General features: G+C 52.8%; 1 protein-coding gene across 1 annotated transcript in view; it reads left to right on the forward strand.

Annotated features, from left to right (window-relative positions):
• Positions 1-21,325, forward strand: part of TSPAN15 (tetraspanin 15) — a 55,084-nt gene that overhangs the window by 27,929 nt on the left and 5,830 nt on the right. Inside the window, exons 2-5 of the mRNA XM_011927175.1 lie at positions 4,376-4,561; positions 5,826-5,900; positions 15,277-15,372; positions 17,924-18,040. Coding sequence (XP_011782565.1) covers positions 4,376-4,561; positions 5,826-5,900; positions 15,277-15,372; positions 17,924-18,040 — 474 coding nt within the window. The remainder of the gene's footprint in view (positions 1-4,375; positions 4,562-5,825; positions 5,901-15,276; positions 15,373-17,923; positions 18,041-21,325) is intronic.

Raw genomic sequence — 21,325 nt, forward strand, 5'->3', positions numbered from 1 at the left:
CTCCCTGAACAGGAGGAAGCAGGGTTCCAGGATGCAGGGCTCAGAGGGGACTTTCAGGCCTGGTTCATGCAGGGCCACAGGGCTCCTCTGCAGCCTGTTGAAAATGCCATGTGGTTCACAAAGCCTGGGCTTTTGGGCTTGGCTGTGGGCTGCCAGCAGCTCGCACTTTACTTATTTGGCCCTAAAAGGGCATGGCCGTGTGCCCCCCACCCCCAGCCCTGTTTAGCTGAGGCCATCCTGCTTGACAGATGGGCCATTTGCTTCCTGTGCTAGAGCTGAGTGGCCGGCTGCCTAGTGGAAGGCTATAATTAGCAGAGTGGAGCGGATGGGATTGCATGCTGGCATTGACAGAAAATTTTATCCTCAGATGGATAAACTGATGTCATCAGAGATGTAAATATCATTTGGAAATTTCAAAGTTCCTGGGAAGGTTTATGCTGGCCTCTCCCCATGCCTGCTGCTCTTGGGGGCACTTGAGTGGGGAGGCCAGAGAGACCAGTGCTGTGTGAGGAGCTGCCTGGGAGTTGCCTGCCAGGCTGCTGGGAGGGTTGGGGTGGCAGCTCCTTCTGCTAGACCAGGAGAAATAGGGCCTAGGATGGCTTGAGGGAGTCCTTGGTTTACATTTGCTTTGGGAGCTTTTCCCATGGGGTTTATGGTCTGGAAATGTCTCAAGGCTAACTAGCAAGGAAATGGCAATGCTTTATAACAGCAGAGAGTAAGATCAGAGCAAGGGAAGTTTTGTTTTCTGCTGGCACGGGTGTTCTGGAGTGGGTCCCAGGGCTCTGGGGAGCTTGTAAAAATAGAAGAAGCCACTGACTGCCTTTATGGAGCGGGTTGGGGTCAGTTCTGCTCAGCATTGGGGCCAGTGGCAGCTCCAGTATTTGGGGGATGGTTTCCAAAGCAGAGTACCTTCACTCAGAAGCACAGCCTCAGGCAGGAAGGAGGGATGGGAACAGGCTGGGGGCAGGGGAACAGGGAAGGATGTCAGCTGTCCCCATCCTGCCAGGGAAGAAAAGGATTTTTTTTTTTTTTTACAACAGGGAACGTAGAACTTCCAAAAGTATATTGGGCCAGTTCTGAAAATGTTAAGATGTAATAGTTGTGTTGGTTCCACGACAGGGTGAGAATTATGCTTTTCATCAAAATGGAAGATAAAACCCTACCTCTGCCACCTTCAAGTACCCGAGTCCCTGAATATTTTATTCACTCCATGCCTGGGCTCTGAAAACTTCCATGCTCTATGGGGTTCTTATTTAACCATGATTCTCTGCTTTGAGGTGGATGAGTCTCAGGGCTCTTTTGTTTGTCCAGGTTGAGTTTAGTGAGTGATTCCTCATGGGTGGAGTCACTGAGGAGGGGGATTGGCCTTTTTCTTTTTTTCTTTTCTTCTTCTTTCTCGAGATGGAGTCTTGCTCTGTCACCCACGCTAGAGTGCAGTGGCGCAATCTCAGCTCACTGCAACCTCCACCTCGCTGATTCAGGCTATTCTCCTGCCTTAGCCTCCCGAGTAGTTGGGATCACAGGCACGTGCCACCATGCTCGGCTAATTTTTGTATTTTTTAGTAGAGATGGGGTTTTGCCATGGTGGCCAGGCTGCTCTCGAACTCTTGACCTCAGGTGATCTGCCCACCTCAGCTTCCCAAAGTGCTGGGATTACAGGCTTGAGCCACCGTGCCCAGCCTGGACTTGGCTTTTTAAAGGCTGCTCACCATTGCTTTCCGAGGACCTGGGGCACTTAGGCTGCCCTCGAGCAGTGATTTCTCCATGTTCTGAGTTTTGGAGTATGACTGACCGGATAGTCTCTGGTTTACCTTTCCTTATCAAAAGTAGATATTTTCATGGTCTCCATTTTCCTGTAGAGGGTGAGTATATGTGTATGTGTGTGTGTGTGTGTGTGTGTGTGTGTGTGTGTCCTGCCTTCTAAGGCCAACTTGTTAGTAAGTGACTGGTGGCCGAGCTTGTCAGTGTCCTGAGTCCCTCCTGGCCCGTGTGTTGGAAAGGCATCCTTCTAGACTGGGGGAAGGGTCTCACTAATCCTGGATTAATTTTCAAGCCAAGGGGAATGGCACTTAGCCTTGAAACATAGCAACGTACTGGATCCAAGTGAGATGGTTTCCTGGTAATCCTCTGTTATCCTGTGTTTCTGCATAAGCTCTGTCTGCTTGTTTGACTTCTGGCTTCCCTGTCAGGCATCAAAGCTTACGAGGAAACAGTCACTTCCCTTTACTCAGGATTTAGCTCTCTTTAGAAGGAGGTCATGGACATCTACTTGAGGACATGATGATCAGTAAGGAGACCCATGAAGTCAGTTTAAGGCTCAGGCAGCCCTGTGAGTGGCTGGAGGGGCAGCCTCCTCGGTGTTCTGCATGGTGACACTGGGATGGCTATGCTCATGTCACTTCCCACCAACATCTGTCTGTATCATCCCTTCCTTTCTTTGGACTCTAGCTGACAGCACCGTGTCTTCCACTTACTCTCCCATGCTGCCTTCAGCTTAGTGGAGAAGTCCAGTTATCTGATGACTTGTCCCTGCCCTTTGGAATATGTGGCCCAGAAAGTCAGAATCCTTCGACAGTGAGGGGACTGGGTAGACAGTGCCTGACTTGAACTCAGAGGGTCTGTTGGAAAGCCCAGATCTTGTTCATTCAGCAGATGTTGATCATAAATGCTGATTCTACTTCCTCAGTGTCAGAATGTCTAGGTGCTGGGGATGCCCGAAGCAATTGAAAAAACCCCTCCTGGAGCTTATGTTCTAGTGAGGAAGACAAATTAAAAAAAAAACCAACCAGAAATAGTGTAGTATGTTAAATATGGGTAAGTTCTAAGGAGAAAATAAAAAAGAGAAACGAGATCAGGAGTTTCATGGGGAGGAACTTCCCATCTGTAAATAAAGTGGCCCTGAAGGGCCCCCTTTTGCAGGTGGTAACTGAGCAAAGAAGAGAAGAACGTGGGGCAGTGAACCATGCGGGTGTCAGGGGAAGAGCATTCCAGGCAGTCAGAACTGCCTGTGCAAAGGCCTTGGGGTGAGCACACATGGCAGTTGACAAGCAACAAGAAGCCTGGGTTTTCCTGGTGGAAAGTTACCGGGTGTTCTGTAACAGCATGTCCACTGTTAGAAAAGTTGAGAGTGAGGGATTCTACTTGCGAATTCCCTCAAAATTCTTCCTGCGTCAACCTTTGGCCTTCTCTGTGGTCATCCTGAAAGTAAATTCTGTGTTATGGTTCTGTGTGAAATATCTGTTGCCCTGAGCACTTCTGGAATGTTTTTTGGGTGACCTGCCTGTTTAATACATGTCACGGCGGCCTCACACTTCCAGGTCTGTAGTGTTTCCACGTTCGTTCTCTCACGAAAGCCGTGGTGTGAGCGGTGCAGAAATGAATGTCTTCATGCCTGTCTTTCAGATGAGAACACAGAATCACATGGAAATGCCTGTCCAAGGCCAGGGTTAGCAAGTAGCAGAGCTAGGGCTCGAACCCATGTTCTCTGACCCTCCAGCCAGTGGCATTTCCCCTAACCCATCTGTACTCTCCTCTAAAGTGGCATCTCCAGATTGGGTCTGGGTTAGTCTGCTAAGGCTGCCATAACATCAAGTACCAGACTGAATGACTTAAAGAGCAGACATTTATTTTCTCACAGTTCTGGAGGTTAGAAGTCCAAGATCAAGGTGGCAGGTTTTTTTTTTTTTTTTTTTTTGAGATGGACTCTGACTCTGTCACCCAGGCTGGAGTGCAGTGGCATAATCTCAGCTCACTGCAAGCTCCACCTCCGAGGTTTACGCCATTCTCCTGCCTCAGCCTCCCGAATAGCTAGGACTACAGGAACCTGCCACTACGCCCGGCTAATATTTGTATTTTTAGTAGAGATGGGGTTTCACTGTGTTAGCCAGGATGGTCTTGATCTACTGACCTCATAATCTGCCCGCCTTGGCCTTCCAAAGTGCTGGGATTACAGGTGTGATCCACCGTGCCCAGCCTGCAGGGTTGATTTCTTCCGAGGCTTGTCTCTGACTTGTAGACGCTGCCTTCTCCCTGCGTGTTCACACGGTCTTCCCTCTGTGCATGTCTGTATCTTAATCTCTTCCCCTTATAAGGACACCAGTCATATTGGATTAGGGCCACCTTAGTGATCTCATTTTAACTTTAATTAGTTCTTTAAGGACCCTGTCTCCAAATATAGTCACATTTCGAGGTACCAGGGGTTAGGATTTCAATAGAGGAATTTTGGGGAAACAGTTCAGCCACTAACAGGACCCTTTATGTGCTGTAACCTGGGGCAAGCCTCCCACACAGCAGGTACCACAGCCCCAGATGACTGTTTGCTTTGGAAAATCAAGTGACCTTAGTCTCTCTCTCACCCTCTGTTTTCTTGCTGCAGCTGATCGGGGCCCTGGTCCTGTCTGTGGGCATCTATGCAGAGGTCGAGCGGCAGAAATATAAAACCCTTGAAAGTGCCTTCCTGGCTCCAGCCATTATCCTCATCCTCCTGGGCGTCGTCATGTTCATGGTCTCCTTCATTGGTGTGCTGGCGTCCCTCCGTGACAACCTGTACCTTCTCCAGGCAGTGAGTGGACCACACCACCCCTTAGCTGGGACTCCCCAGGAGAGCTGGGGCGCCTGCCCCTGTGCCCTTGGGCAGCTCAGTTTCTTTGGTCCCTGCCTCAAACCACCTCCTTTAGAGAGCTCCTTCGATCAGCCCATCTGATCACACTGGCCCAAGAGTGCCTAGGTCACCTCCCCTTCTGCATGTTAAAGCTGATTGGAATACTGCCCTTACTTAAACTCTGTGTTCATCTGGATGCTCAGTTGTGAGTAGGAAAAACCACACTCAAATGAGAGCAAGGAAAGGCAAGAAAAGGAGGTGGTGGTGAGTCATTAGCTCATGCAACCAGCAAACCCACACTGGGTCCAGGGGTTTAGATGGCGCCACTGGGCAGGGTTGGGCAGTCTCCCCAGCCCCTCCCAGCTGGGGCTGCCCCGTTTGCGGTGGTCACTGCTGGCCTCAGGCCAGCAGAGTCCTTATGGTTCTGGATTTCAGGGAATCTTTCCTGCCAGCTCTGGCCAAAGTCCCAGGACTCTGGTGGGCCTGGCTTGGGCCATGTGCCCATTCTGGGATGGGGCATGGAGAGTCAATCCTATCTGCATCCCATTATTGTGGGGTGAGGGATGACTCCACAAAGTTGGGGGTAGTGAGTAGGCAGATCCATTCACTCTGCACTTGTGTGTCTCTCGACCTCATTGTCTCCCCCCATATGGGAAGCCCCTGCAATCCACTATAAACCGGGTTTGGGTGCTACTTGAGGCTGGGAGTTGCCGAAATCAGTTTGGATAATGCCTGCTCTCTAGTAAAGGGCAGAGGTGGGGGTGCATATCCTCTAAGCTTCAGCCATCCCCCTCACCCACTCTGGGGGATCTGGGAAGTCACATGTGAGGGCGCTCTGTGGGGAGCTGGAAATACTGCCCCAGCCTGCCCATTAAGCCAGGCCCAGCCCCTCTGGCTCAGTGGCAGTGAGGTCCAGCTCTCCTTATGGTGGTGGGGGAAGGGTGTGCTCCTCCACATAGACCCCCAAGACAAATGGAGGTGACGATCTGGCTGGGACAGCTGAGTCACTCTTCCTGCCCTCCGGCTCCAGAGACAGATTTTCCTGGGGCCTGCCTGTCCATGTCCACGTTCTCACGGGAGGAAGGGGCAGAGACCTGGGAGCTGATAGGAGCTCCCCCAGGGACGCTTCTCCTTGTGCTTGCTGTTGGAGCAGATGGTGCATACCGTGTACCCCACACATGCCCTCCACCCCTCTCCAGGTGAGTCTCTGAATTCTGTTTTCCAGTTCATGTACATCCTTGGGATCTGCCTCATCATGGAGCTCATTGGTGGTGTGGTGGCCTTGACCTTCCGGAACCAGGTGGGCCTGTGGATTTGTATATTGGCCATGTGTGTATGGAGCACCCACTGTGGGTGCCTTAGGCTGTTAACTGGGGGTGTAGCAGTGAGCAGGGCAGATAACCCCCATGGAGCTTTCATTCTGCTAAAAGAGAATGACAGACACTGAACAAGTAAAGCAGTGACTAAGAAAATGAACCAGGCTGACATGAGAGTGCCTGGGGAGGAGATGAGAGGACTGTGCTGAAATGGTAAAAGGAGCCAGCCGAGTGAGGTCCCAGCAGAGGGAAGCTGAGCAGAAATGAGCTTAGCATGTGAGCAAAACAGTATGGAGACCATGTGGCTGAGGATGGGTGGGGTGGAGAGGGGCGGAAGGTGAAGTCGAAAGGGCTGGTCAGGCAGGTCACAGAGGTCCTTGTAGGCCATGAGTTACGAGCTTGGAGTTTTTTCTAGAGGTGGCAGGAACCTTTGGAGAGTCTTACGTGGGAAGCGATGTGACCCAGTTTATATTTTACCATGGCTGCTGAGTTGGGGAATGGACAGTGAAGAGTTGAGGGTTTACACAGGGGCCCAGCTGGGAGGCTGTGGGGGTCATCCTGGGAATGGGATAAGATGACTTGGACTGAGGTGGAGGCAGTGGGCCTGGGCCGAAAAGGTGATTTGGTGTATGTTTTGGAGGCAGTACCGTCAGAGGCTATTGTGCTGTCTAGAGGAGTGAGGAGAGGGGCAGGTTGACAGGGTGATGCCTGGCATCCTGACCCTGGCAGGGTTTGCAGAATCAGGGCCCCTTAGAGCCAGAAAGGTTCTCATGGCTCCTGGCTCCAGCTACTTCAGGCAGGATGTATGCACTTCATACTAGCTGTGCCACCTTGGGTGAGTTACTTGGCCTCTTGGATTATTAGGGGACACCTAGCTCACAGATCTGATGAGAGAATGCATGTGAAGGACTGGGCATGGTTCTGGCACATAGTGGTCAAGTCCCCATGAGAAGCTGGTGGTGGAGCAGGGCTAACTCTAACCCAGGACTCCGTCTTTCCTCCCATAATCTTCTTCCTTTGTCCTCATCCTGCATTGCTGCCATAGGTGGGGCTTGAGGAGCAGGGCATGTTTGCAGAAACCCCATTCTCTGTGTCCACTGCCTGGCCTGCACCCCTCCCTGCCCCAGATAGCTTGGTCCTGGTGCATCTGGACAGTCGCTGCTGGGACATGCATTAGGGCTGTGAGCCAAGTTATCTTTTTTTTTTTTTTTTTTGAGACAGAGTCTTGCTCTGTCCCCCAGGCTGGAGTGCAGTGACCAGATCTCAGCTCACTGCAAGCTCTGCCTCCCGGGTTTACGCCATTCTCCTGCCTCAGCCTCCCGAGTAGCTGGGACTACAGGCGCCCGCCACCTCGCCCAGCTAGTTTTTTGTATTTTTAGTAGAGACGGGGTTTCACCGTGTTAGCCAGGATGGTCTTGATCTCCTGACCTCGTGATCCGCCCATCTCAGCCTCCCAAAGTGCTGGGATTGCAGGCTTGAGCCACCGCGCCCGGCCTTCTTTTTTTAAAAAAAAAATTGTTTATTTATTTTTTTGAGGCAAGGTGTCACTCTGTCACCCAGGCTGGAGCAGTGGTACGATCATAGCTCACAGCAACCTCGAACCCCTGGGCTCAAGTGATCCTCCAGCCTTAGCCTCCCAAGTAGCTGTGACTACAGTCATGCACCCCTGTGCCCAGCTAAATTATCTTTGTTGTCAGCAGTTGCTTTTAAGGCAGCAGGTGCTGTCCCACAGCCCGCGTTGTGCAGACCTCTCAGATGGCCCAGGGTCTGGCCCTGTGAAAATGTTCATGGGAGTGTGATTCCAGCTCGGGTGGGAGCAGGGATCACACTAGTTCTGCTGGGACCTTCTGCAGTGGGACCTAACCACAGGCAAGTCTACACACCTGGAATCCAGGGGCCTTACTGTCTTATGAACCCCAGGAAAGGGGCTTTATTCCATTTGCCCATGAGACTGCTTCTCCCTTTTCCTCTTTTCTACCTGCCCCTCCCTTTGCCTCTTTTCTGCTTATCAGAGCCTCTCTTCTGAGCTGGCAGATCCAGCATACTGGTTCACTTTCCAGCAGACTTGAGGGGAGAGATTTTTATTCCATTTGCCCATGGGGCTGCCTCTCTGTGCAGACAACAGAGCTCCTGGCCAGCCTGCGGCTTTCCCGGGGCTGCGGGTTAGTGCTTTCCTGGCTGGAGCTCAGGTCCAGTTTGTGGCCAACTAAACAGACTCCTGGATATAAGGAGGAATCTCCACCAGACCCTGACCCCAGACAAGGTTTCTGCTGCTAGGCATGGCTTGACAGTCAGACTGGAGCGGCTTCTCCACTCATACAGGTGCAAGTGGCCATCCTATCAATGGAGTCATGGAGGCACACAGAAGTTAAGAATTCCCCCAAGAGCACACAGCAAAGCAGAGGCGCCTCAGGAATGCTTCCCAGGCCTGTCTTGCTACGTGCCCCTCCCGTCCCTCTTTTCTACTTGTCAGAGTCTCTCCTCTGAGCTGGCAGATCCAGGATGCTGGTTCACTTTTCAGCAGCTGTGAGGGGAGAGATCTTTATTCCATTTGACCATGGGGCTGCCTCTCTGTACAGCCAGCAGAGCTCCCGGCTGGCCTGCAGCTTTCCAGGGACTATGGGTTAGCGCTTTCCTGGCTGGAGCCCACGTCCAATTTGTGGTCAGCAGCATGCATAGCCTTCATAAACCATCCTTCCATGATGGGCAGCAGTTCTAGTTTCTAGCGCACTGCTGCAAAGGCCATTTGATTTGTCATTTTCTGGTGCCCTGTAGGTCAACAGAACATCACCTCCTTCTTTCAAGTGATGGAGCTGGGCTGAGATGAAGGCCTTGGCCGGCAGAATGTCCAGGGGCCCTTCAGTGCTCACAGCGTAGGTTTCCGTGGGCCTGAGGTCAGGCCTGATGGCTTCCCGTCATCCCCAGACCTTGCAGGTGCCGTAGCCTGTGAAGGGTGCTCCTTCCCCTTGGGTGGTGTCGCCTCATGGGGAGGACCTTGGTATGCAGCCCAGGAAGGGTCCTCACTGACGCCTCTCCACTGTTTGGAGGCTCAGGCCATGATTCATCATCTTGAAAACTTAAAAAATGAGATACAAAATTATAAATGCAGTAAGATCTCTACAATGAAAAAAAATAGATCTAGAAAAAGACTTAAAGGAATGGAAATATCAGCATGTGAACTCCTATTTCCTCTGAGGGATGAGACTAGGGTGATTTTTCTCCTCCCCTTTATATTTTTCCCTAGCTCTCAATTTTTTTTTTTTTTTTAATAATCAAGGGGAAAATATCACAAAAATAAAAATAATATCCCTTCCAACTCTAATGTGATATGATTTTGTGAAACAGGAGTCGGGCCAGTGGTGGAGATGGGGAAGGAGTGGCCTGGCTGTTGATGATGGTAGGAAGGGCAGTGTATGATGGAGAAAAAGGTGAGGAGCAATCAAGGTCAACCTCCAGGAGGAGGTGATTTCCCAATTCCATTTTTCCTTGATCAAGAGGATTTCTCTGAGCCACAGTGTAACAAGTTCAGTCTCCAGTGCCACAGGCCCTGTTAACTCTGAGTTATGACAAATCAGAACAAGTCATTAGGCTAAGGATTACATGTTGGGTTCTCAGCGAGGTGCACAGACCACGGCCACAGCCAGGCATTGAAAGCTAAACAGACTCCTGGATATAAGGAGAAAACTCCCCCAGGCTTTGACCCCAGGCAAGATTTCTGCTGCTAGGCAGGGCCTGACAGTCGAACTGGAGCCGCTTCTCCACTCATACAGGGGCAAGTGGCCATGCGCTGGGGAGCTGGGCACAGAGCAGGCCTTAGGAGCAGAAGTATGACACCCTGACCCCAGCCAGGGGCCAGAAGAGGACCTGAGTCACTTCCCCAGCTGTCTGGGTCTCAGCCCTCCTGATACTTGCTCTTGTCTCAGCTTGTTCTGGGACTTCTCGTGAGGATGTCAGGTGTCAGAGGTGGGCAGCTCCTCATGTTCCCAGCCAGGTGTGGCTGAGCATGGACACCTGGAGGGTCCGGGCAGTAGCGGGTGTATCTGTATCCCCATCCCAGGCCTCCTCTCTCTACCACCAGGGTAGGATCAGTGGACACTCTGGTCCTACCTGACACTGTGGTCAGGGAACAGTGGGGAGCACCAGCCTGCCTGTTTTATCATGGCACTGGCACAAGCTGGCTCTGGGCACAACCTTGAGGTCAGAGGCTGTCTCGGCCAACACCTGAATATATACAGTTGTCCCTTGGTGTCCGAGGGGGATTGGTTCCAGGACATGCCCCCCTACCGAAGGATACCCAAATCCACGGATGCTCAAGTCCTTTACATAAAATGGTATAGTACTTGAATATAACCTACACGCATCCTCCCGTAAATCACTCCTAGATTACTTGCAAATACCTAATACAGGGCCGGGCACGGTGGCTCATGCCTGTAATTGCAGCACCTTGGGAGGCCAAGGCAGGCAGACCATTTGAGGTTAGGAGTTTGAGACCAGCCTGGCCAATATAGAGAAACCCTGTCTCTAGAAAAAATACAAAAAGTAGCCGGGCGTGGTGGTGGGCACCTGTAATGCCAGCTACTAGGGAGGCTGAGGCAGGAGGATCGCTTCAACCCGGGAAGCGGAGGCTGTGGTGAGCCGTGATCACGCTACTGCACTCCATCCAGCCTGGGTGACAGAGCGAGATTCCATCTCAAACAAAAAACAAAACAAAACAAAACAACCAAATACCTAATACAGTGTAAATGCTGTGTAGATAGTTGCTTATGCTATATTGTTCTTTAATTTGTATTATTTTTTACTGTTGTGTTGTTATTTTTTATTTTTCCTTTTCCCAAATATTTTCCATCCACTGTTACTTGAATCTGCGGGTACAGAACCCGTGGATGTGGAGGGCCGGCTGTGTATCCTTCCCACCTACAGCAGAGCTGTCGGCTGTCCAGAAGTAGAGAGTGCTCCTCGCTGGTCTGGCCAGACTCCCCGACAGGTGTGCCCCACTGTGGACAGCCGTCGGGGAGTGAGGCTGGAGCCCCCAGTCCCAAGGACACTGAAACATAACCCTCCCCCACCATGGAGATGAGCCTGTGACCCCGGCCAGCCTCTGAGGAACGGTCTGGCAGATGCTCACTCCACACGCCCCTTCCTGCATTCTCTTTTCTTCTGGCTCCCTGGGTTCTCTTCCATTCCTGGTTGTCACATTAGGCTTCTATCGGGACTGGAGCAGAGGCTAGGGTCCAGGGGCAATGAGGATGAGTCCCCATTCTAGAAGGACTGGGGAGAGGCTGAGATGATGGCTTGGCTCCAGGCGCAAATGAAGGAAGAAAATCCGGGGCCGAGCACCTCTCCTCCAAGTTTTTGTTTTGTTTTTGAGACAGAGTCTTGCTGTGTCACCCAGACTGGAGTGCAGTGGTGCAATCACAGCTCATTGCAGCCTCAGCTCCTAGGCTCAAGCGATCCTCCCACCTTAGCCTCCTGAGTAGTTGGGACTACAGGTATATGCCACCATGCCTGGATAATTAATTGTGTGTGTGTGTGTGTGTGTGTAGATGAGGTCTCGCCATGTTGCCCAGGTTGGTCTTGAACTCCTGGACTCAAGTGATCCTCCTGCCTTGGCATCCCAAAGTACTTGGATTATAGGCAGGGACCACCGTGACCAGCTCTTCCTCCAAGTTTGAGAGCTAGGCCCTCACTAGACCAGCAGCAGGGCCTTCCCAGCCTCAGGTCTCAGGTTGACATGGAAGCCGTGTTAGCCAGAGGCAGCCTAGGGGAGCCCTAGGCTGCTCCTTCCACAGAGGGGGTCTTGGTCCTCTGCAGGCAGCTGGCCTAATAGGAGACTCCAGCAGCCGCCCCTTCCACTCCTTTTCCTACCCCTCTGTCCTTTGTGCTGGAGGAGCTGCCGCCACATGCCTCACCCGCTTCAGTTCCTCATTCATTTAAAAATCCTGAGAGAGGGGTGATGTGGAGGCTTCAGATAAAAACCAGGTTTAGAAGACAAAGCTAGAAAGGATAGTTCTTCATAGCTTTCTTTGGTGCTTTAAACAACATGCTTTCAAACTTTGTGGCCTTTGATGTTTGCTTACTCTTTGCTTAATTTAGCCTGGTTTTCTAGTCCTCACTGAACTGCTCCTGCTGGCATGGCCTGGTTTGGAGGGGGATGGGGTGGGGGCGGTGGCACTGGGCATGTTGGGCATCTGAGAATGGCAGAGGAAGCTAGAATTCTCTCTTCCCTGTCCTCTGAGTGGCTCCCCTGGTCTCTCAGAACATTACCAGTACTGTCAACGTTGGCATAAGCACTTTACAGTTAACAAACTGCACAGCCAGCTTGCCTCATGGGATCTTCTCACACACACACCCCCCACCCCGCCATCGCCCCTCACAGCACAGGAACCATCTCAGTGTCCTCCTCATCTTCCTGGTACACATACACACGTGCACACATATACAAGTAGTGCACACTTGCAAGAGCCAGCACGCCCCAAATTGCTCCCTGATGGGTGTTGGGGGCAGCTGCTGTCCATGAAGCCCAGGGACATCTGTTGCTCCTGCAGGGCCCCACTTCCCCCAAAAACTGGACTCAGCTTACCAGATGGAAGGCCTAATTTTTCGAGGCCCCTCTTGAAGTCTGAACCTTGGAAAGTGCCCAGGAGCTGGGATGGTTTGGGGATGGTTTGGGGAGGCAGGCTGTGGCTGCTCACCAGAGACACAGAGCCTTTCCCCACAGCCACAGAGCAGCCTCTACTCTGCCACTTCCCTTCCTTCTTGCCCTGGGCTTCCCACCTCCATCACACCCTGTTGGCAGCCCTGGGAGAGTCCAAACAGCACAGTGGCCAGTGGGGGTGCTGTAAGTGGGCCAGTGGGCCCAGGTAGGTGCAGAGGACATGGTGGGCCAGGACTGTGTCTGTGGTGCCTCGAGAGTAAGGGCAAGCTGCCTGGGAGGAACCTCCCCATGTGTGGCCTTAGGCAAGGCCCTGACCCTGACGGCACCCCGTGAGTACGTAGCTCAGCCAAGCGTGTCGTTCAATGCTGTAAGCTCATTCCCCTGCCCCACCCTGGATGGCAGACTGGCCCCACCCTGGTGTCCTGTTTTTTAGGCACCCGCAACCGCACCCTAGCCAGCTGGTCTGTCCCTTCATCACCCAGAGGAGCAGGCACCCCAGGATGAAAAAGCTTCGTGACCTGGGGGCCTCTGGGAGGGTGGGCCCGGGGCCGGGAGAATCCTTGTTCTGCCCAGGCTGCTGGGCTGGAAGGCAATGCTCCCACCCAGCTTCTGCCCTGGGGGTCAGTACCAGGCCTGCGAAGGGCCATGGGTTGGTGAGTTGATAGCCGTTCACAGGAGCCTGCATCTCCTCTTTTCTCCTGGGCCTGACTCCAGTCTTCTGCAGTCCCAGGCCTGCTCCAGAGCTGCTGTTTATCATCAGCAGAGGACTTTCCTTCTGGCTACAAAGGCCAGTTTCCCCGAGCCCATCTCCTTTTTTTTTTTTTTGAGATGGAGTCTCGCTGTGTTACCCAGGCTGGAGTGCAGTGGTGCCATCGCGGCTCACTGCAACCTCTGCCTCCCAGGTTCAAGCGATTCTCCTGCCTCAGCCTCCCGAGTAGCTGGGACTACAGGCACATGCCACCATGCCCCGCTAATTTTTGTATTTTTAGTGGAGACGGGGTTTCTTCATATTGGTCAGGCTGGTCTCGAACTCCTGACCTCAGGTGATCTGCCCACCTCGGCCTTCCAAAGTGCTGGGATTACAGGTGTGAGCCACCCCGCCAGGCCTCGATCTCCTTCTTTACCTTGACTTTGAGCAGAGTGAGGCTCAGGGAGGAGGTGGGTGCTGCAGTCTTTGTTCCTCTTTTCCTGATCCTGGAGATAATTTTGGGAGATGGCCCCAAACCTGAAACTTGGTTTCTTAGCACCTTAAAGTGTGTCAGACTGGGAGTTTGACACCCTGGTCCCAGCGTCTCTCTGCCAGTGGCGAGCTGGACGACCTTGGACTAGCCACATCGCTCTATGGGCTGCAGGGTGTTTGTGAGAGTGGGGCTGGCCAGGACTCGTGCCTCAGAGGCTGCCTCCATTGCAGTCAGTTTTTTGAACAAGAGTTGGGGCCTCGGTTTCCCATGGGATTTGTTTTCCACCAATGACATGTGGGTGTGAAGTAGTACCATAGAGTATTTGTCTCCTTGAAAAACAGACAAAAATCTTGAATAATAACACAGGACCTACGATGTGCCTGGTGTCCTGCTAAACACCTTCACAGCTTTTATTTATTTAAATCTCACAACATTCCTATGAGGCAGAGAGTGTTTTCCTCCTGATTTTTCAGGTGAGCAAACAGAGGCCCAGAAGTTAAAAGAAGTAGCGGAGACCTGGGTGGCTGTGGGGACCGTGTCCTTGATTATGAGGCTTGACAGCCCCTCTGGAACTTGGTTTTTGATCCTCAGAGCTGGAAGTTACCTTAAAGCTAGGCCTGTGGGTTTGGCTCACAGTTGAGAAGCTGAGGCCCAGAGAGGAGAAGTAAGCCATGATGGGGCCTGGAACCAGGATCCTGTTGTCCCAGCGTATGCTGTGGTGCCACCCCCGGGAATGGTCTGGCTCTTCAGTCCGGCAGCGGAGCTGAGAATGCCCCCTTTGTCCCCAGTCTCTGCTGATACTCGACCTCCGTGCTCTGAAAGCTACGATTGTTTCAGTGAGCTGGACTGCCCACACTCCTGCCCCCGCCCCTTCCCACTGTGGGGCCCTTTGTGCTCCTGGGTCTCAGCACAACAGCCAGGCTGTTGATCCAGAAAGTGCAGCGTGACTGGGAGAGGGCAGCCTGCCATGTTCCTCCTGGCAGGGATTGTCCCAGCCCCAGCTGAGGGGGACTGAACGCTGCAGTGATGAAGAGAGCGGTCCATGAGGGAGGTCAGGAGATCTGAATTCCAGTCCTGGCAATACCCCACCCAGCCTGCTCTGTGACCTCCCTCCCTCCCCAAGTCTCGGTCTCCTCATCTGTCAAACAAGAGGCTGGATAGTGGAGGAGTGTGGAGAGGGGCTCTGGAGGGCAAAGGGAAGATTCCAGTGTGGGCCCATCCCCGGACGGTAGAAAGAACACTGGGCCTGGGACCAGGACAGCCAGGTCTCAGCTCAGGCATGGCGGCATCAGAGCTGTGTGTCCCCAAGCACGGCCCCAGCCTCTCAGGGCCTGGGCTGTCTGGTCTGTAAAGGGAGTGGAGTGAATTACTCCTGCTGGGACATAGCACAGGGACTCAGGCATCAGGTGAACACTGGAGGCACCAGCACATGGCATTCTCTACCCATCCAGGCTTCCAGGAAACCTTGAGTTGGACTCCAGGAGTGTGTGGTTCTTTTTCTCTGTAATTTCTCCTTTTGAATAGACCATTGCCTTCCTTAACGACAACATTCGAAGAGGAATTGAGAACTACTATGACGATCTGGACTTCAAAAACATCATGGACTTTGTTCAGAAAAAGGTGAGCCAGGTGCTTTGGGGTGGAGATGCACTTCCCATGCCCTTAGTCCCCATTCAGGCCCCTGCTCAAGAAGATGGGGTGAGGGGCCAGGTGACTTATCCATCCCCAAAGCAGATGACTGGCCAGGTTGGGAGGCAAGGGTGAGCATGGATGGTCCACCAAGGATGGGGAAGCCAGGACCCAACCTTCTCAGCCAGTCCTCTGCCCACATTCCTGGCCCAAAACCTTGTCACCCTTCTGTCCCTCTCCAGTTACACTGGCTTCCCACCCCCACCCCCAAATACAAAGTCAGGCGTCGCTACAAGCAACCTTGCGGGGTCCTAGGGTGCCACCCTCCAATGGGCAAGGATCCTCCTTCCTTGAGGGTGAGCAACCTCGAGGGGAGAAACCTCCCCCAGTCCAAAGCCCCCTCTGCCAAGTCTCTTCAGTGACAACTCACTCCTTGCCAAGTGAAAGACAGCCCTGATCGGGAGAAAGCTCTTCACTGATTTCAGTTTCTCCCAAATATGGGACACTGAACCAGACTCCTCTCTTACTTCCATGACACTTCTTGAATGTGATGATGATCCTTTTCCTTTTGGGACACGATTTCTCCCCTCTAGGTCCACCCAAATCTGTTGGTGCAATACTACTACTAATAATAGCAGTGGTAGGGCCAGCCGCTGTCCTGGGTGGCTTTTGTACATCAACTTCACTTGGTCCTGAGCCTCAGCTTCCTCACCTGCATAAAGGGAATAATGACAGGAAGCTCTTGGGGCGTCATCATGAGGATTACCTTGACTTAATTTAGGAGACGTGCTTAGAACAGTGTCAGGCACAGGGTGAGACCACAGCACCAGCCGCGGGGATCATTGGTGTGTTCTCCTGGGTGAGGACAAGCAGAGTGAGGGCCACAGGACCACTCAGCCGGGGCAGCACTTCCTGGGACATAATCTTGGGGGCCTCAGCTGGCCTGGGCTCCTGTGCCAGCCCTCAGTGGGGACCAGCCTCTCCCTACACGCAGGGCCACTTGCTGTGGCTGCACCCTTGGCCCAGACCTTCTCTTCAGTCACAACAGGTGCAGCCTCTGGAAGGCCTTTTTCTGCCAGGGATGTGCCTGCCAGCTTGGGCCGGGAGAGCTGACTTCTGCTCCGGGTGGAGTGAGATGTTTTTATTGGAACCAGCCTTTAGCTGGCTTGGGGATTTCATTTCTCCTGGGGTGGAGGTAGGAGGTGATTAATGCTGAATGAGCACTTGCTTGGTGCCAGGCCCAGTGCTGAGTGCTTCATGCATGGCACTATATGTAATCACAGCTCAGCTGTGCAGAGCTGCCATCCTTATTCTTGCTTTGCAGACAACTATCTGAGGCTCAGAGAGGCTGACCAGCTTGCCTGAGGTTGCACAGCAGGGAGTGATGGTCTGAGGATTTGACCCTGGGTCTGTTCCATTGCAAAGCAAATGCCCTTTGAACTGCATTGCAGAAAGACACTTCCAGGTCCCGAAACCTGATGGCTTAAGGGGCACTGTGGGGACTCTGAAGGGTGTCTGGCTACCAGGACATGTACCACAGCCCTGGTTGAGCCCTCCAGTCCCAGCTCCCTGCTTCAGCTGGCTGGCAAAGCTTTGCATGGTCCAGCGTGTGCTGCCCTCTCAGCCTCATGCTCTGCACTCTCTCTGTTCCAGGCTTGCTGGCCTCCACACCCGCTGCTGAAATACAAGCTTGTTTCTGTGTGGGGCCTTTGCATGAGTCGGCTGGCTTCTTCCTGTTTCCGTGTTTCAGAGGAAATATCCTCTCTATAGAGAGTCCTTTTGTGACCTTCCAACCTAGAGCCGCCCCTCCCCAATCTTCCCCTGTTTCTCCACTTCCGGGGTGCACAGCACCTTTCCATCCAGTGCTCACTCTGTCTCTCCACTGGAATGTGTTCCACCTAAGCAGGGGCTGCTTTGCTTTTGCTCACCCCGTCTCTGCAGTGCCCAGGACAATGCCAGGCACATACCAGCCATCAGGAGGATTACCAACTACTTCCTACAGGAGCAGGGAGGAGAGGCAGGGAGGGTTTGGCTAAGGGGAGAGCCCCAGGCAGGCTGTGAGGTTCGGGTGCTCTCCTTGCTAAGGGCAGGGCCAGCTGAGCTGGACAGGGTGGCTCCTAGGGCGGGTGCAAAGGTCGGTTGAGGTGCAGGGACTTTCACAGAGTCATGCTTGGTCTCTGGGACTTTAAGGGCCATCTTTTCCAGCCCAGCACCTGCACTTGGGGACACGAAGATGAAGAAGGTAGAGGCCAGTTGTCAAGGAAGCACCTTTCCTCCCAGTGTCTAGTCACTATCCTGATATTCCATCAAGAGGCAGCCCAGCCTTGGCTTCCATACCTCTCCAATGACAGGGGGTTCACTACCCTGTAGGCAGCCATGCCACACTTTGGCAGCTCCGACTTGAAAATGTACAGCCTCTCCCTGCACCAGGGTGACCCACATAATGAACTGCGTCTGTTTTCTGGCAGGGCCCTTTCCTGTCGTGGGAGCGGGGCCTGAGTGATGACAGCAGCTCCTCTCTCCTGCTTGCTTCCCTCCTTAGTTCAAGTGCTGTGGCGGGGAGGACTACCGAGATTGGAGCAAGAACCAGTACCACGACTGCAGTGCCCCTGGACCCCTGGCCTGTGGGGTGCCCTACACCTGCTGCATCAGGAACACGGTAGACACTGTTCCTGTGGGGGGTGGGGGGCTGTCGGGGACCCCAGATGGTACAACTCTTCTCTTGTTTCTCTCCCCAAGTTGAAGATGGGTGGTGTGGGTGGATGGCGGGGAAGTAGGAGTTGGTGGCAGAGCGGAGGCTCTCCTGATTCTCAAGGGCTCCTGAAAGTGGAGCTTCTGGGGGTTGGGGGTGGGGAGGCCATATCTTTCTTAGTAGTGTTGGTTAACATCTATTGAGCACCTACCTTGTGCAGGCCTGCTCTGGGCACTTTGGTGGTATTTACTCATTTAGTATTCACAGCCCTGTGAGGTACGTACTGTTATTTCACCCACTTTACAGAGGAGGAAATTGAGGCACCCAAAGGCTGGGTGTCTTGCCCAAGGTTGGCAGGGCTGGGATGAAGTGCAGGCAGCTGTTGCCTGAGCTACACTCTGGAGAACTGTGCAGGCCAGGTGAGGGCAGCAGGGAGAGGTGCCCAGGCCAGGGGAGCTTAGCCGGGGAGAGCTGGCTCTGCAGCATTAGTGGAGCCTGGTAGAACCTGCACCTTGGACATCTCTATTGGTCTTTGGCCTTGAGGTCCTGGTGATCATCAGCAGCAGAGTGCTTGGAAGGGGGTCTGATGATGTAAATGCCAGCCTCTTCCTTTCCCCAGCACGATCCTCTTGGCTCTGTCACCTTGGTCATTTGGGATGATGTCCTGTGTAGTCAGCGCTTAAGTGAAAGCCTTCATCAGTCCTTGTGTTTGACAAATGTGTCCAGGAACTGTTTCAGGATTGGAACGAGGTGGAGAGCTTTGCAATTACTCATGGGCCAGATAATCATGGAAAGTTTCTCTTCTGACATCGCCACCATTCTGTGCCCACTGCCAGATTCTGTAAACTGAGCAGCTGCGGGTGGGGGCCTCACCCATGAGTCAGAGAGCCAGTGCCAAGTGCACGAGCTCTAAAAAAGGCTGGGCCAGGAGGGAAGCTTTGTTTGGAAATGTTAGCTGCCATTTTAGGGTAGTTCTCTGGGAACGGGGTTGCTGAGGAGGGGCAGAGTTTCCAGAGAGGCCTGCATGGGGCAATCCTGAGCCTTATCACCCCGGGCAGCAGCATCTGAATACCTAAGCTGAGATGTGGAAGCCGAACTTGTATTCATTCATTCATTCAACAAATTTTGGCTGAGGACCTACTCTATGCCAGACACATTTCCAGGTTCTGGGGGTGTAGCAAACGAAGTCTCTGCCTGCGTGGAGGTGACATCCTACTGGAGAAAACTGACAAACAAAATAAGTAAAAGATAGTTAGAGGGTCATAAATGCTAAGGAGGAAAAGAAAGTAGGGCATGGAGGATTGCAGTTTTGGATACTGAGAAAGGTGAGATCTGGGTGAAGCTCTGAAGAAAGCGAGGAAGGTGTCGGTGGGAGGGGCATTCCTGGCAGCAAGAACAGCTGTGCAAAGGCCCCAGGTGGGAATCACCCCAGGGCGTTTGAGAAATGCACAGAGTGGCTGGAGCACAGGCAGTTACAGGGGAGGATGGTAGGAGTGGAGTCAGGGAGGAGTGACAGGGGCCATACAGGGCTGCATGGAAGAGTGGCACTCTGACTTGGTTTCACAAGAATCAGCCTGGCTGTTGTGAGGGACATGCTAGATGAAGGGATAGAGTTAAGGGCTGATATGCAGTAATCCAGGGGTCACAGGTCCTCTTGTCCGGGAAGGTGCTCTTGGATCAGCACCTGTGGCAGTGGGAGCCAGAAGCGGGACTGGGCAATGAAGGGAGCTGAGCAGTGATGCAGCCTCAGCTCAGTTCGGCTGGAGGCCTCAGCCACATCTACAAGAACAGCCCTTCAGAGTTGTCCCCTACTGGGATGAGAGGGCCAGGCCTTCACACTCCCACCCACATTGACCAGGCATTGCATGAGTCCAGTGGTCCACCCAAGAAAGGACTTGCTGGCTCTGTTCAGCCAAGAACAGACTAATACACCAAGAGCAAAGAGAGGGATTGATTGATAATAAGGAATTGGCTTGTGTAATTATGGAGGCGGGCAAGTCCCAAGATCTGCAGGGTGAGTCGGCAGGCCAGAGACCCAGGAGAGCTGAGGGTGGAGCTCCCATTCAAAGGCCGATCAGGCTCCAAACCTAGGAAGAGCCAGCGTTTCAGTTCACGCCCGAAGGTAGCCAAGCAGGGAGAAATCTCCTGTGGTCAGAGGAGAGGGCAGTCTTTTGTTCTGTTCAGGCCTTTACTGATCAGATGAGACCTCTCCCCCTTGGGCAGGGCCGTCTGCTTTACTTAGTCTGCTGATTTAAACATTATTCTCATGCAGAAACATCCCTGCAGAGACACCCAGGATGATGTCTGGCCAAATATCTGGGTATCCCATGGCCTGGTCACATTGACATGTAAAATTAACGATCACACGAAGTAGTTACTGCAGGGGGCTGACAGCTAAGGGCTCCCCACAGCATCCTTGCACCAGGCAGAAGAAGACAGATGCTTGGAGCTGGGTGGTGGTGGCGGTGGTGGTGTTGGAAGCAGTGACATTCTGGCTGTATTTTGCAAGTAAGCCTACAGGATTTGCTGGCATAGCAGATGTGGGCGATGAGTGAAAGAGAGAAATCAAGGAGGATACCCAGGTTTTGGTCTGAGCCACAGGAAAGATGGGGCTGCCGCTGCCTGAGAGGGGAGGACCGCAAGGAGGCAGGTTGGGCGACCAGGAGCTCAGTGTGGACATGAGGGGCTTGAGAGCCTGTTCAGCATCCCAGCAGGGATGTCAACGATGTGGTTGGACATAGGAGTCTGGAGTTCTGGGGACGACTAAGTTGGGGATATAAACACGGACACCGTCTGCAGAGAGGGTAGAATCTGAAGACAGCATCTGAATGAGAGCACCGAGGTAGGGAGGAGCCTTCCCCTGGCCGGGGTTATCTGACCATTGATTCTCCCTGTGCCACTACACCTGGATGATTTTCTCTAAATGTGAAATAGGGCATTCCCTTCCTCCATAGAACTAGTTGATTTGTGTCCAAATCTATTTATTTTACACTATACCGTTCAACCTACGATTTGAACAAGTACACAGGAAATATGTAGTGTAAAAAACTAAAATAACATTAAAAATCAGGACTGTGGAAATTGTATTCTCAGATAGGAGGCCTAGATGGTAGAGAAAAATATAAAATCCTGCTATCTCAGCCTCAGGGCCTCATGGACTCACTGAAAAGGAGCTGAGCCTCATTTCTGGTGGCTTGGAGCAGGGCTCCCCCACCTCCAGGCCATGAACCAGTACCGGTCAGTGACTTGTTA

This window comes from Colobus angolensis, unplaced genomic scaffold (assembly GCF_000951035.1).
Source record: "Colobus angolensis palliatus isolate OR3802 unplaced genomic scaffold, Cang.pa_1.0 Scaffold12, whole genome shotgun sequence".
Classification (NCBI taxonomy): Eukaryota; Metazoa; Chordata; class Mammalia; order Primates; family Cercopithecidae; genus Colobus; species Colobus angolensis.